Source organism: Centroberyx gerrardi, chromosome 1, assembly GCF_048128805.1.
Source record: "Centroberyx gerrardi isolate f3 chromosome 1, fCenGer3.hap1.cur.20231027, whole genome shotgun sequence".
Classification (NCBI taxonomy): domain Eukaryota; kingdom Metazoa; phylum Chordata; class Actinopteri; order Beryciformes; family Berycidae; genus Centroberyx; species Centroberyx gerrardi.
In genome coordinates, this window is record NC_135997.1 from 12,182,077 (window position 1) to 12,197,637 (window position 15,561).

At 41.5% G+C, this 15,561-nt stretch overlaps 3 protein-coding genes across 3 annotated transcripts; 1 reads left to right on the forward strand and 2 right to left on the reverse strand.

The window, feature by feature from the left end:
- Positions 1 to 334: 334 nt before the first annotated feature.
- Positions 335 to 4,741, reverse strand: nsun3 (NOP2/Sun RNA methyltransferase 3). Its single transcript, XM_071919559.2, has 6 exons — positions 4,481 to 4,741; positions 3,227 to 3,330; positions 2,592 to 3,124; positions 2,042 to 2,196; positions 1,033 to 1,154; positions 335 to 826 (listed from the first exon to the last, which is right to left on the reverse strand). The coding sequence occupies exons 1-6, from the start codon at positions 4,655 to 4,657 to the stop codon at positions 514 to 516; spliced, it is 1,404 nt and encodes a 467-aa protein (XP_071775660.2). The 5' UTR covers positions 4,658 to 4,741; the 3' UTR covers positions 335 to 513.
- Positions 4,742 to 5,383: 642 nt separating this feature from the next.
- LOC139927399 (ATP synthase F(0) complex subunit C3, mitochondrial-like) lies at positions 5,384 to 8,087 on the reverse strand. The gene is made up of 5 exons (XM_071919525.2): positions 8,038 to 8,087; positions 7,668 to 7,760; positions 7,006 to 7,077; positions 6,625 to 6,824; positions 5,384 to 5,794 (listed from the first exon to the last, which is right to left on the reverse strand). Exons 2-5 carry the CDS (start codon positions 7,704 to 7,706, stop codon positions 5,680 to 5,682), a joined length of 426 nt encoding a protein of 141 aa, XP_071775626.1. The 5' UTR covers positions 7,707 to 7,760; positions 8,038 to 8,087; the 3' UTR covers positions 5,384 to 5,679.
- Positions 8,088 to 10,913: 2,826 nt separating this feature from the next.
- rrad (Ras-related associated with diabetes) lies at positions 10,914 to 14,679 on the forward strand. Its single transcript, XM_071919533.2, has 5 exons — positions 10,914 to 10,996; positions 11,405 to 11,790; positions 12,633 to 12,706; positions 12,842 to 13,046; positions 13,645 to 14,679. The coding sequence occupies exons 2-5, from the start codon at positions 11,421 to 11,423 to the stop codon at positions 13,920 to 13,922; spliced, it is 927 nt and encodes a 308-aa protein (XP_071775634.1). The 5' UTR covers positions 10,914 to 10,996; positions 11,405 to 11,420; the 3' UTR covers positions 13,923 to 14,679.
- Positions 14,680 to 15,561: the final 882 nt, after the last annotated feature.

Consider the following 15,561-nt stretch of genomic DNA (forward strand, 5'->3'; position numbering starts at 1 on the left):
GGTTCTGAATGTCAGCTGCTATGATTCCAGATTCTACACTCTCTTAATGCCATCTCTCTCACCCTGCAACTACTGGCCAAAAATATGGTTAGAAACCAGTTTTCTAACAAAATTCAGACTGTAAGCAGTCAGTCCTGTGTGAATGAACTCAGCCATGACTTGAAAGTGAAAGCAACACAAAACTTTACAACAAAAATGACAATGTTACAAAGTCATAAATGCTTATTTCCACAAAAACACAGGTAAGAGATAAGATAAGATAAGATATACTTTTATTGTCCCTGTGGGGAAATGTATCTTGGACTCTGTGTTGCTGTGTCACTTGTTAAAAAACACCAGTTCCATACAGAGCATCCTTCACATCATACATACAATCATGCATACATACATCGTCATACAAAAAAACACACAAAAAAAACAGAACAAAGAACAAGGTTTCAAAGGATGTGCAAAGGAGATGTGTATGCTTAACCGTTTCCTTGCATGTGTCTCTCCTGCACAGCAGAATAGACACTACTTCTTCCTTCTAATCCGACACAAGAACATGGGTCCCCAGGTCCTTCCTGGCTGGGGAACCACTAGAATGCCGTGTTTGTGGCGGGGAGAGGACACAGTGTCACCCTGTGAGTGTCTATGAGCTGGGTGAGCGGGGCTAAATGTGAAGTGGTTTGAGAAGGGAATGACAAGCTCCTCCCACAGATCTTCAGGCTCAGCCTCGGGGCAGCTGTTCAGCACCGCCTCAACCACAGCATGGTTCTCTGAGCTGGACAATGTGCAGGTTGAGTAGACCACAACGCCTCCTGGACGCACCGAGGACAGTGCAGACCTACAACACACACACATACTTCAAAATTCATCATTTGGACCAAACAATTCCATTATTCAGTTAGGATTCCCAGTGATTTAGTGGACACTCATGAATGTATCACATATCCTGGGCAGCCACGTGCAGGGGACTGGGCGGATACCACAGGGGTGATGAATGGTAGATTCTCGTTGAGGGAGTAGCTTTAGTTTGGGGAAAGGACTTACCTAAGCAGCTGAGCCTGGAGGCCAGGCAGCCTGGCTCTCTCCTTCAATCTCTGGTCCCCCTGCTGGCCATTGGAAGAATACAGCCAGCTCCTGTCGTTAGAACATGGAGCGTCTACTAAAACCTGTGATGAAGAGAGGAGGGATGAGAAAAGTGAGTAATGAGTAATGGCAGAGTGAGAGAGGACAGGAGTGGGATGGCAATGAGGGACAACAAAGGGGGTCAGAGAGGACGAGCAGAAGTGAAGGAGTAAGAAGAGGTGAAGCTTAAATTCATATTTAAGGTGAAAACGACTACAGACTGATGCTGGAGGTCTATAAAACAATCTAATTACACAAATCCCAGCACACTTTACATTTTACCACAGTGCTATTGCCACAGCACCATGGTCATCAAGAGGCAAAGTCAGGTGAGTCAAGGTGAGACAATTTACTCCTCTATACCTGCGCACTATCAAACTTCATCATTATTCAAATTTCTACAAATCATGTCTGTTCCTTATTAAGCAGTATCTACTTACTAAAAGGAAGTAAACGTTGTATTATTGTTAAATTATAACTTTAACTCTGAATCTTCACAACTTAGCTGAGGGTTTTCACACAACTCTGTCCTCTTGGCATATTTAGAGAGAACTACATATCATTGTGCACCGTGGGACTGTGCAGAATCTGTACTTTTTTGTCCCCCTCCATTGCTGATCGTCTTTCAGGCTCTGTTCATACTGTAGTATATTTTCCTCTCAACCTTTCTTCACTTCAATCTTTTCTGTACTCCTTTACCTCAACATTTTTGTTCTAATATCTATCACTTCTAGTCCTCCATTCCTTCCTATCCGTTTGCCATCTGCTCCTCTCTTGAACAAACATCCTTTTCTTCTCTGCTGGGCTTATTAGCCACTGTTCAACAGATTGCTGTTCTTATTCATCGTTGCAACGCCTCCATTTGTTGGACATTAACGTGAAACGCAATTGCATGTTGTCAAAATGTATATGACAGCATTTCTCTCCCCACCTTATCATACTTCCCCGCTTCACTCCGCCCAAAAGACCGGCCATCCTGTGAAGATACGATCACTCTGCTGCTTAGTGAGTGAGGGAGAAAAGATTCCAGGGTTTTGGCCAGCCAATCCCGTCTGTGAGGATCTGGCTCATTACAGCAGAGCAATGCTGCAACATAGAACAAGTCAGCAACATTTATCACCGCCATTCAACATAGATGGGCTATTCATGACTGACAAAGACATTGCTAAATGAGATCATGAATGGCAAACTAGAGGAAGTAATGATTTAAGGTAATTTCCATCTAATCGAAAGTGTATGTTTATATTCAAAACTTAAAAAGCTGACATTTAAACTTTACTTTTGAGTATCAAAAATACCAAAATCCATTATTTGCCATTTTATTTCAAAGTTTGAGCTTAAAATATACACTCAAACTGTATAACTAGTTTAATTAGCTTTTATCTCACAACTCCCTTGCTCTACAATAATTGTACTGAACCCACAGCAGCATACCTCAGCCTGTCCCTTTGCACAAAAAAGTAAAGTTTAAAAAGTTTTACCTGGGGTGGCAGTCTGCATTATGGCTAAGGCTTTTCCCCCGGGGGCAGAGCAAAGATCCAGAACTTTTTCCCCATTTCTGACTTGCAAAGCCAGCACTGGAAGCAGGGAGGCTGCATTCAGGAGGTAGTACTGTTTGAGCTGGCCGGGCCAGTGGGCCTGGGAGGGGAAACGCAACGCAGACGGGTGGATGTAACATTGTAGCAAGGGACGGGGCAGGCTGGATGAAGACTGAGGCTCTGACTGAGGGTGCTGACTCAGCGAATGAGAGGTGCGGTCAAGCTGGAGATGGGAGTCATCAGAGGTAGGTGGACACGTGGAGACGGAGTGAGGTAGAAACAGCGAGGCTTTTTCTACTTGCTGCTTGGAAGGGGAGACCATTGAGGAGGCATCAAGAAGCAACGTGGAGGCGCCGGTTTGCTGTAGGACACTGGAGAAGCCCTGTGATTGGAGGATATGTTTGATGTTTGTCAGGGTGGCAAAGCGGTTCAGCATGACCCCATACTGCCAGGAGGGAGGGTCCAGGAGCACGGCTCTGCAGAGGAGACACGACCCAATGAAGGAAGGGCAGAAACACTGTGTCGTGTGTGTGTGTGTGTGTGTATAAGTTGCAATAATTTTTGGAGACAATGTTTACCTTGCAGATGTCCATAGGTTTCCAAGTTCATGACTGTATTGCTGGTCGAAACAGTCCAGTATTGGTTGACATGCAGATCTCTCTCTCTTACGCCTTTTTGTTACCTGTTGCAATAATGAGGCAGGTGAATAGGCCATGTTGTGGCAAACGGCAAACAAAACTTTAGCAATAAAATTGGAAATGTACCGAAAAAACTACTTGACTTGTTGCACTAAATCTGTCTCCACCTATTGGGACATAAATGAGTAAAAACTGTTTTGCTCTTTTGCTGTACTGCTGCCACATACAACTGCAGCTGAATTAGTTAACATTAGGCTAAGTCTGTTAAAGGCCAATATTTGTACCACATCAGAAACAGACAAACAGCTAATGATGTAGCAGTTAATTTAGCATACAATTGCCTGGAACGAGACCAATGTCAAGATGCATAGGCCCTTACTGCTACTACACAGCTATTATAGGAAGGTCTGCTTCCCTTATCCAATAGCTGAAAAACTGATGGTTTGCACTGCCCCTAGTGGGCAGTAGGTGTAAACCTGTTAAAAATGACTGGAAGTAGCCTACACTGAGTTACAGGGGTAAAATGCCCAGTGTATATGGACACAATAACACATTGACAACGCGGATCAATTATAAAACACACTCGCACAGCGTTACTGAGCTGTAGGCTATATTATCCATGTTCTTATCCATTACTCTTATCCATCTAACAGTAGCTCAAGTCATTCATAATTTTCTGCGCACCTGACCTATGCTTACTGCGTCATCTAGAGGGCAAAAATATTCACCTTATAACTATCTTTGGTTCAATTTTTATGAATGTATTTGAGTTCTGAGATTAATCTAAAACTTCTGAGAATAAAGTTATAAGTCTGAGTTTAAAGTCAGAATTCTGAGATTAAAGACTGAATTTATTCTCAGAGTTATGCCTCTAAACTTAGAATTCTGAGAAAAAAAGTCAGAAGTCTGAGTTTAAACGCAGAACACTCAAACACATTTTTCATGTGGCCCTAATCCTCTTCCGTAAACCACTCGGAGGAAGCTCGGAGGAAGTGTGTTCAAAGGTGGAGGTGTGTGTCATATGATATGTGTCAAACTCAAGCATCAGTGGTACCAGTTCTAGTTGGAGGGGAGCTGTACCAGAGGTGATGCTCCTCTAGGACAAAAAACAGCCGACTACTACCACAACTAGACAAGCAGACGAGTACACGCAATGCTACCAGTTAACATAAAATCCTATTCTCAATAGTTTACCTGGTTCCTCGGTGCTCCTTTTCGCTTAGTCGACTGCTGTAACACAAAGTCGGGACCCGTGTGACAGTTAAACGAACACACCCACCATAGACCTCTCGGCGTTAGATTTTTGGTTTTACAGCAAATTATCCTCCGCTTAGTATGAAGCGACTGTATCGAAAGCAAGTGTTTCAACATCCGCTTGCTTATTTCAAACCCTTGGTAAGATGTACGAACATCTTTTTGTCGTAGAGTAAGTAGATACTCTACTACTACTGTAGTAAGGCAAAACACCGGGGTTGTGTATGTACGTTGCTCAAATCCGTCCCCCCTCAACTCGGACTGTGCTCGATTAGTTCCCACTCTTGACACTGCCAAAATGACAAAGCTTACAAATATAATCGAAAATAATAACGTTACATGTTATCCACATTATTCCCCATTTCTTTGTAGCTACTTCAATGTTGGGATATTATCAAGTTCAGTGGGGATAAAAGTACATCCTGCCTTTATCTTGTTCAAACCATTCTAGTCTGTTTACAAAAGAGCTGCTCATTGGACATTGGAGTAAAGAATACAATAATTATTGGAAAAAGGAATAAAAGTCATACTTTTGTGTTGGGATATTATGACACAGCAGAATTTGTGGCAAATGTGTAGGTAAGTTTGTCAAAAACACTGTCACAGATGAGTGTGACCAATAAGAACAACTGTCAACTGTGGGACTATCAAGGTGCTGTCAAAATCCAAGCAATCATTGGGGTTTGATTGGTGTGTGTGTGTGTGTGTGTGTGTGTCCTGCTATTCACAGTAGAAACACACTGCCACTTAACATAACTGCCGCTGAATTTAAAATAATTAAAATATTGAAATAATCAAAATCATAAAAATGTTGCCCCACAAATGCACACAAACACATTTTAATAATGACTTAAATGTATTTTATTTCTGTTATTGGTTGCATGTTCTCTTTTGTTAACAAAAACATTTGAAGAAGAAATATACAATGCCATGACAAAACCCATCATTAAAAACATAATGACTTTGGTTTGCCTGTGTGTCATACAGTCACATCAGTGGGTTCACAATCATCTAAGAAACACCCATGAAGAAGAATCGGCAACATGATAAGCTAAATCATCCTGCCATTCATGGGAATATGAAACTGCTAATTGTGGTTAACATGGTGAGGTACCGCTTTACAGCAAATGCCAAACTGGTTACATGGCAAACAGGATGAGGAACGCAACCATCAAACAGAAGAGACCCATGGCTTCAGAGAGAGCAAAGCCCAAGATGGCATAAGAGAACAGCTGCTGCTTCAGGGATGGGTTCCTAGAGAGAGAGACAGACAGACAGACAAACAGACAGACAGACAGACAGACAGACAGAGGGAGAGTTGGGACAAATCAGGGGTAGAAAGTGTTAAAACCATAACTATCAAGACGATAACATGAGAACTAAGAGGATGAGGAACTCATTTGTCCCAGTGGGAATAAATCTATCAACATTTGCACATGAAACTTCTCCGTTTGTTATGATCTTGTTTGGCATTGTGGGTGTTTTTATGTTGTTTTTTTTATTTGTTTTGGCTTTAGTGTTTCATTGTATTGTTTTTATTGTGGTTTTACTGTGGTTTGGTTATTTGCCGTATGTTTTTTAAACCCCTGGCTGCAGACAAATTTTCCCTTAGGGGACAACAAAGGTTCAATTGAATTTAATTGATGACGCCCATGTGACCATATATAATTATTCCATCAATAATTAGACACCACTTGGAAAGCACAAATTTATGCCAATGCTGAACAATTCTCCACCTTGCTGTTACACCCAAAGACATCATTCCTATCACTTAAATTTTGAGTTTGAATGATTTTTTGACCCAGCAAACATATCCTTAGTCTCTAACTCTGTTCATTTCATAGTTATGGTTTAAATGGTTTATTATGGTTTATTAGAATTGATATCCCAGATCATCACCAAAATTTAATCAATTGCTCCTTGGCTCAAAGCCTATCTGTCCACCAATTTTCATGTAAATCCATTTAAAGGTTTTTGAGATATCCTGCTGACAGACAGGCAAATAAACAAACTGGGGTGAAAACAAAACCTCCTTGGCAGGAGTAATAATTGTTCTAAGATGACAGATGATGTCTTTAATTTACCTGGCGTATCCGATAATAAGGCTACCAAACACTGTTCCAATACCGGCTCCAGACCCAGCCACTCCCACAGTGGCGGCTCCTGCTCCGATGAATTTGGCGGCAGTGTCAATGTCGCGGATCACGGCGCTGGTCTGGAATCCCCGCAGCACCATCTGCTGCTGGGAGGCCACCAGGCTTTGTGGTGCCAGGATTGAGGTAGCCTGAAACAAAAACATAAACTAGGGTTAGCACAAAACAAGCAGGATCACAAAGCTGCAAGGGAACAAAAAAAAATCTGTAATTTATTGCAAAATGATGGCTCTCTTCAACTAATCAATGTAAACAGAGTCACCAGTGTCAGATACTAGAGCCGGTCAACTCTCAGCACTGATAGTTGCTCACCTCTGCTCCCCTGGCATCTGACACCACTGTTGCTGAGAGGGGTCTGTACAGCGCCCGGGATCCAGCACGGACCTGCATCAACACAAAACACCCACTTTGTTGTAACTATGAACTCCAGTTGGTGATCAACACAAGTCGACAACAAACAATTTAAACAATAAACCAGAAAATCCTCATTATAGCATTACTTTAATTTTTTTCTTTAATAGATCAATTTTCATGTAACTTAAATGTCTGCTACTACTTACTATATTATGTCCTGTGATTTTAGATAATAAAGATTCATATTAGCATATTAGGCGGGTAAACTCTGTTTCACATAGATAAAAGTGGGTAAATTGAGTTTAGGTGGGTTTGTCCTCCACTGCATCCCTGCTCATGTTAAAACTATGGGAGCAGCATGTGAACACTCCGCCCTTGCAGGGGTTAACATCAAGGCTAGCTAACTTTAGCAGAAGGGCAACAGGAAGGCTACATAACTGTGTGTCACTGTTAGCTAGCTATATCAATACTGCTGGTTGTTTCACCCTGAACGAAGACTTGGAGCTAGCTAACGTCAGCTTCTTGCAAAATATGATCTAATGCCATGGCATAAGACGCATTTTAGCTGCCTGACAAAACACATTTACCTCCATGTTGACAGTTCATTCATACAAACTCACCAGTGAGGGCGTGGAGACGAACTTAGCACAGGCGTACATTGTGATGGGATGTGTTGGTTAGGTCAACCAAGGGAGCTGGCAGTGACTCAGTGTCTGTTTGCAGAAAGCAACAAATAAAGCAGAAGATACAACTTCGGTTAGTTAACTGTCACTGCTGTTGCTAACTAGCTGTGTGAAGTGAGCGCGCACAGTAAGGTCAAGATCAGCTGCACACAGAATTAGCTAGAGTGGCTAAAACCAAGTAACTGGCAAATTACAAGTGCTGAGCAGCGCTATTAATTAAGCTACACGGTTACACTGTCAGACAAACACGAGACATGCAGATATTTTACGCAAAAGATTAGTTGAGATTGAAGAGGTTTGCTCCTACCGGTTTGTAGTAGAGGTCGAACAACCGAGAGGAATGCGCATGCGCTATACCACGCTTAAAGGGACGAGTTCCGGTTTCCAGCAGTCTGTGGGGGGAGTCTGGGGGAATCAAACAACTATGGGCACAGTATGGTACAGTAGTTAAAACACGTTTGGGACCCTTAAAATATAATGTCTCGTCACGATATTCACATTCTAATGCAATATTTACATGCGTATTATAATTTCTAAAAACTTGTAACTTATAACTGAATTAATGTTTAAGCAAGTTCAAATTGATTTTCTGTGTAGGCCTAGGTTATATGTCAACACAGATGCAACTCCTCCATATTGCCTATGTCTATATTGCATTAGAGGACAGAATTTTATCCGTCAACTTTGACTGTAATTTAGCACACAAGTGGAGTATAACTTTTAAATAGAATAAATACGCTTCGGATGTAGCCAAAAACAACACTGGTGAAAGACAAGAGCACCAGTTAGTGCCCAATTATGGAAACCCATTTCATGAGATAGGAGCTCATCATGACTAAATCATAATACGAAAGCTGCAGAGGTAGAATTGGAAAGTCATAGTCCACAGCTCCTGGTATAATTCACTTTACATTTATATTAATGTTTTCCGATGGAGTGTGTCATTTCCAGCCACAAAGGTCAGCCATCCATTTAGTCCTTAACTGTTAGTACAATGCAGTTTCTGAATGGCTGAACAGACTTTTTCAAGTCACATGGGTCAGCTGTCCCATCGCTGATGATTGATGACCCTAATCCTAGAATAGGCTATACTTTTTAACTGCTGAGCAGGCCATCCCAGGTCTGTAAGGTCAGCCATCCCATTCAGCTATTGTTGTTGAGTTAGGAAATTATCGGTTGCAATAAGTGTATGTGCATGGTAGTGTAAGTGTAATGAAGGTGAGTATAGGTCAGTGCTGTGAAGGGGTACAGTAGGAGGTGACACCAGGACGGACACCAAGATTTACTGTTGACCAACTCTCATAATGCCCTGAACTCATTGAATTCAGCACAAAATGGCTCATACAGAATCATTAATTATGGGACAGTTTTTTCCCCCAGGGCTTTTTACAATACATAAGCACACACACACACACACACACACACACACACACACACACTTAAAAGCAGTGAGTCTAGGATTCTTCAGCTGTAATATAACACATGAAGCCACAAGGGGGCAGGAACACACCATAGTCTTAAATTCATTGTAGGATTTATTTCAGCTCCAAAGGCTCAACCACACACAGCACAGATCAGCGCCGTCCTCTGCAATTATACATTATATGCAAGAGCAAAATGAAATAAATATGCTGCAAGAGTTAAGAAAAGGCATGCATACGGAAGAGGATTAGGGCCACATGTGAAAAATGTATTTGAGTTCTGAATTTAAAGTCAGAATTCTGAGTTTAAAGTCTTAAAGTCAGAATTCTGAGACTTTAAAGTCAGAATTCTGAGAATAAAGTCAGAATACTGACTTAAAGTCAGAATTCTGAGATTAAAGTCAGAATTCTGAGGAAAAAATTCAGAATTCTGAGTTTAATGTCAGAACTCAAAATTCTGACTTTATTCTCAGAATTCTGACTTTAAACTCAGAACTCAAATAAATGTTTCACATGTGGCCCTAATCCTCTTCCGTACATGCAAAAGTAAAGTAGGCTATAGAAAACAGAAAACAGAAAAAACATTCAGCGACTGTAGGCTATTTAGCCTATACGAATTGTGGCTCCAAAACGCAAGTAGCCTATGAAATGACTAAGTCTAAACGCGATTTGCCTGTAGTTTGTTCCATAAGGTTTATAAACCGAAATTGTGCATAATTCAATCGAGGCATTAACTAGTTCAGCAAACTCAGTGAGTAGCTTAGGCTGTTGCTTAGGCACTATCAGTTGGTCCAAAATAGTTGCAATGAGATATGATTTCCGTTATGTGGATAAACAGATGCCGATGTTGCTCTTGTCTTGCAAACCGCAAGGGACAGGCTGGGTGAGGTGGGGATGGATGCTGAACTGTCTGGAGCAGTTTCAATGACAGAGCTGCAGTAGCCTATAGGCCTTGATCATCTTCTTCTCATTCTTAAAGTCCCTATAGTCCCTATAATACATAGGGGACAAAAACACCTTAAAGTACAATAAGGAACCTTTAAACTTACTATTGAGTACCACAGACGCTCTATGAGGATCGAGTAGGAATATGCAATTATAGCAATATTGTAGCGATATTTCGTTAAGGTTGACCCAGATGGGGCTAGGCTATTTATAATGTGAAATTTTCTCTCTAGGAATTCCACCGCTTATTCCTCAGTGGTGGATGGGGGCGTCTCCCCTCATATCAAATTGAATTGCCTCTGAACCAAATGATTTAGCGGTAAATGAAAAGGTGGGTAAACTATAACCTTCATTTGATAATCACCATAAGGCGCAAAATAATAATTAAAAAAAAAAAAAAAAAAGCAATTCGATTTTCATAGAAGCATTCATTTATGCTTAAAAGATCCTCATATCCTACAATGCATGGACACTACTTAAGCCTACTATGATGTCTGTGAATTTATATTTAAGATTAATATATCTCTCCAAAAAGCCCGGGAACACTGAGTTCAGGTGGGTTTTCCCTGCTCCACATCCCTGGCTGCGCCCTCAGAAATAAGTTTCATTTGGCATTGCGGAAGGGAGATTCCTCAGCCCTTCCAGTCACCCCTCCCTCCCCCTCCTTCTCCTCCTCCTCTCTCTCTCTGTATGATGTTACCGTTACGCACCACTATAATAAGCGGAGACGTGATTCTCCGGGGCGAATCCCTCACGACGTCACTCCCAGTCCAGCATAAATAGGCTGATCAGCACCATTCAGCAGACTGAACCTAAAGCTCTTTATACCACAGCATCACTTCAAACAAAGGATTACTGCCGGTGGATTCCCTGTTCGTTGGATTTAATTACAAGCGCCAAGTAAGTTCTGACTATCGATGGGACATTTTAAGCTGTTTTATTATGTGTTCTGTTATATTTAGTGTAGTAGCCTAGTAGTAGTAGTAGTAGTAGTATAAACATGTGGTAAACTAGGTATAATCTTCAGTCGGTGGACATTGAAAAGCAAAAATGAAACAAAAATCAATCAGGTCTATATTTTCATTTAATTAGATGTTTTCCTTAAAGGAGCCTACTATGACTTTATGTCCTAAAGATTTGTGTGTAGACTGTTCTGCAAATAAAAAAGGTACAGTGAGTTTAGGTGGGGTTAGCCTCCACTACATCCCAGATTGTAATGACATAACTTAACAGACTTTAACATTTTCCAACTGAAACATGAGATCACAGTCCTTAGGTGTCATTAACGCATGGCACGTCTATCCACAGATTCTCGCTAAGCACCATGACTTTGAACAAGGGTGACAAATTGCGGAACATGGACAAGAGGAGAGGCAGCGTGCCTTTCCCCATGCATCTGCCCAACCTACACAGGAGGAGCATGCCCGTGGACGACCGGGACCTGCGCGCGACAATGCCACAGACGGGGCAAACCGGAGAGCTGTCCAACCTCTTGCGCTGCACGTCCTACTCTCCCGGCGAGCCGCACCGGGACAGCTGCGTGTCGGACTCCTCCGACTCCGTGATCTCGTCCGGCAGCGACGCCGAGAGCCAGGTGTACAAGGTGGTTCTGCTCGGGGAGCACGGCGTGGGCAAGTCCAGCCTGGCGCGCGTCTTCGGCGGGGTTGAGGATGGTCACGACTGCGATGAAACAGGTAAAGTGGTGGTGATGCTTCAGGATGAGTCATCAATCCCCCCACCCCCCACCCTTACTCACACACACTGATTGTGATGATGGTGCGATGATGGTGTGGTGATGACCATGGAGATATGTGAATGGCTGTGGTGGTGGTAAAGCTGATGATGATTAAAATAACTGTAATAGCTTTGGTTATTGACATGACACTTAACAATACAAAATACTGGTGCATTAACACATTTGTAAGCTTGTAATTCAATCTGGATGGAGTGCAGTTCTGAGATATTGAGCATCAAAGATTTGACATCCCAGACTGACAAAACTGTTCCTACTTCAAATCTAACATTCAAAGATCATGAATATGTGGATAATTCAATTTTGATTGGTCAGATAGAACCTAATTACAAGCTCACGAGTTGTCAATCATGCTTGAGTCTCTGAGCACACTGACAAAGTTTGGCTGATGGATTAATAGAAAAAACAGGGCTCACGCAAGAGTGTACATGTATTGATTATTGTTATTTCCATCTAGACAGCTAGGCACCAGCCCTGCCCTACAGCTGTCAGAAATACATCCAAGAATACAATGCGAAGGGAAAATATCAAAAGCCAACGAGAGAAATGATGGCACTGTCCACATCATAGACCCACTCACAAGCTGCACCAGCCATATTGTGTCACAATTTTGCCAGCTCTATTAAGTCTGATTCCACTCTGTGTACCAAAAGACAAAAGTGCTAAAATAAGTTTGAAGAAAAGAATAACACACATTGAAGAGTCCAAAATATGATTGTTTAGATTGTCTGTGCTTCACTCCTCTGTGTCAATCTATAATATATCTCTTTTTTTCTTCCTCAGGAAACACTTATGACAGATCTATTGTAGTGGATGAAGAGGAAGCATCCATTATGTTGTACGACATCTGGGAACAGGTGAGAATTAATGTATTATTTATGCTTTGATGTCTACAGATTTAGAAGTTGGAGTCTAATTGATATTGCATTAGTAAAAATAGGATCAGCCAAATCATTGTATGTTGCTAAACTTGGTGTCTACTTGGCCTGCAGGATAACAGCCAGTGGCTGAAGGAACAGTGCATGAGGATGGGAGATGCCTACATCATTGTCTATTCAGTGACAGACAAGTCCAGCTTCGAGAAGGCATCAGAGCTGCGTATTCAGCTGCGCCGAGCCAGGCAGTCCGAGAACATTCCCATAATCCTTGTGGGCAACAAGAGTGACCTGGTGCGGTCCAGAGAGGTGTCTGTTGATGGTGAGTCGCTGGGATCTTGATTTTATCTACAGGCATCTCTGTAAATAAGTGACCGTCTGGCTAATAGCCTTTTGAACCCAAAATGTGCCACAGGCCAACGTGTTTGGCCACTGTAGGTTTTCAGGTCATAGAAGTGAGTGTTGAAGTAAACAAAGGCTTGCAAAACGTAATGTAATATTTATCATTTAAGGCTTAAAAGCAAGCCTGTGGCTCACTCTACAGCTCGACATTCATGCCCAAATCTGACAGAATCTGTTTGGTCCGGACCAGTTTTGGTTGCATCAGGCCAAATTTCTCACTTAACTGCTCAGGTTCAGGTCAGGTTTGGGTTCAAAAATACCACTGAAAACTAAAATGTTGTGTTTCAGGCAGGGTCAGGCTCATATTACCCCTTAGGATTGATTTACACTCAGACAAAAAATTGTCAGGTCCAGCTTGGGTAGGGCTTGAATTTCCAATTTTCAGTCAAAATCTACTTGAACACTGCTTTGTCATTTCTTAATGTTTTTGTGGATTTTACACTTCCTCATAGGCCACTGTTCTTGAGTACGAATGACTCACAGCTCATTTTCCTTCTTCCATCTGTCCTGTGTTGTAGAGGGTAGCGCCTGTGCGGTGGTTTTCGACTGCAAGTTCATCGAGACGTCCGCATCCCTCCACCACAACGTGCAGGACCTGTTCGAGGGCATCGTCCGACAGATCCGCCTGAGGAAAGACAGCAAGGAGGAGAACGCACGGCGCATGGCCAACTGCAAGCGTCGGGAGAGCATTGGCAAGAAAGCCAAGCGGTTTCTGGGCCGCATGGTCGCACGCAAGAACAAGAAGATGGCCTTCAGGCAGAAGTCAAAGTCCTGCCATGACCTATCAGTTCTCTGAGGGACAGACAGGACAGAAGGACTCCAATCTTTTTCTTTGGCCTCTGAAGACCAGAAGCTGTGTGTGTTTTAACACTAACCCTAAAGGACTAATAGAGCTGTACAGAAATGCAATATATTTTTATTTTTTAGACACAAAACAAAAGCAAATAGAGGACTTAATTCATAAAACATGACTGGCGTTGTTCAAGTCATATCATGATAATGGTGATAATCTGCATGAAGCTTTTCAACGTTAAGACTTTTATTTTGAAATATGTTTTTGTCTGCCTTAAATGTGTTGCTGTCATAATGTGTATGACTTATGAAGTATGTATGATAAATCCACAAAGGCTTGTTATTTCTAGTTATGAGTTGTAAAGAATGCCTTGCTATTGGGTTGTTATTCTGCTCCTTTGTCTGAGGGAATTGATGTATATACTGAAACCTGAATGATGCTGAATATACATCTCGCTGTCCAGAAAAACATGATGAAGGATCTCAGTGTTAAGCCATCTGGAGTCATATTTACTTGAAACGTGGTACGCAGGTTCGTACTACAGCCAAGTTACTGAGGACTAGCCGGCGGTAATTGATTGCAGAGCTGAGAAAGAAATGATGTTACTCTATGTTGTTCCAGAACATTCAATTCAGGTTGTGAATGAATGAGTCAAAGCAATAAATTATATTGGTCTTGTGAACCTTAACATTATTTTGACATTATTTTGAAATTCTTTGTTTACATTTGACTTTTTTTGCAATAAAAATCTAAAATCAAATTCCTTCTTCTCCCGGTTATTCTTTCAGACAGTAAAATACAGCATGCGACAGAAAAGAAAGATCTTGTTCAAGCAATTTATGGTCCTCATGAATATTCATTTGATTGTATCAGTGGAATGGAACCTCACTCGCCATCGGTTTTACAGGAAGGAAACAAGGTAGTTAAGCATGGTTATCTGAAGGTGTTAACCATTAATCCACTGAGGGAGTACAAGTACACAATTTTTCCAGACAATTTAAACTCTTCTCACACCTCTTGGAAGGAGCACACACATCATTCAGAGAAGGTAAGAAACAGGAGGAACCATTCTGGAATAGCATTTGATAGGTGTTGTGATTTAACTGCGGACACTTTTTGCCATCATCATCATCATCAGCATCATCATCATCATCATCTGCTGTTTGTTGTTATTCTTCACTGGGCAGCCACAGAAGCTTGAATAAGAATGAATGGCCTGTATGTATAGGGTATTAGAAGAACTATTGCTATCTGTTATTTGTGCATTGCATTGTAGCCTGTGCTTTGTTACTGCTGAGAAAAGCTGTTTCTCAAAGATGTCTGTAAGGCATTTAGTTGTTACTGAAATTAAATCAACACTTGTATTCTTCCTTTTTTGTCTGATCATGAATAGTTTTGCAATGCACTGTAATGTAAGCTAAGCCTTACTTAAAAGGATGCAATTCATTATCTGACATTCAAAAACAAGCTGGCAAAAGGCAAATAGGAAGAAAAAATCTAGATATTTCAGCTAATCCGTCTTCATAGGCAACTAGATTTTCAAATAGAACAAAGCTTTACTTTCAAAATAGAACAAGGCTTTATTGCTCTTTTGTGACAAGTGTGGTTATCAGGTGTTGCGTCAAATTCCCATGTAAGTGAG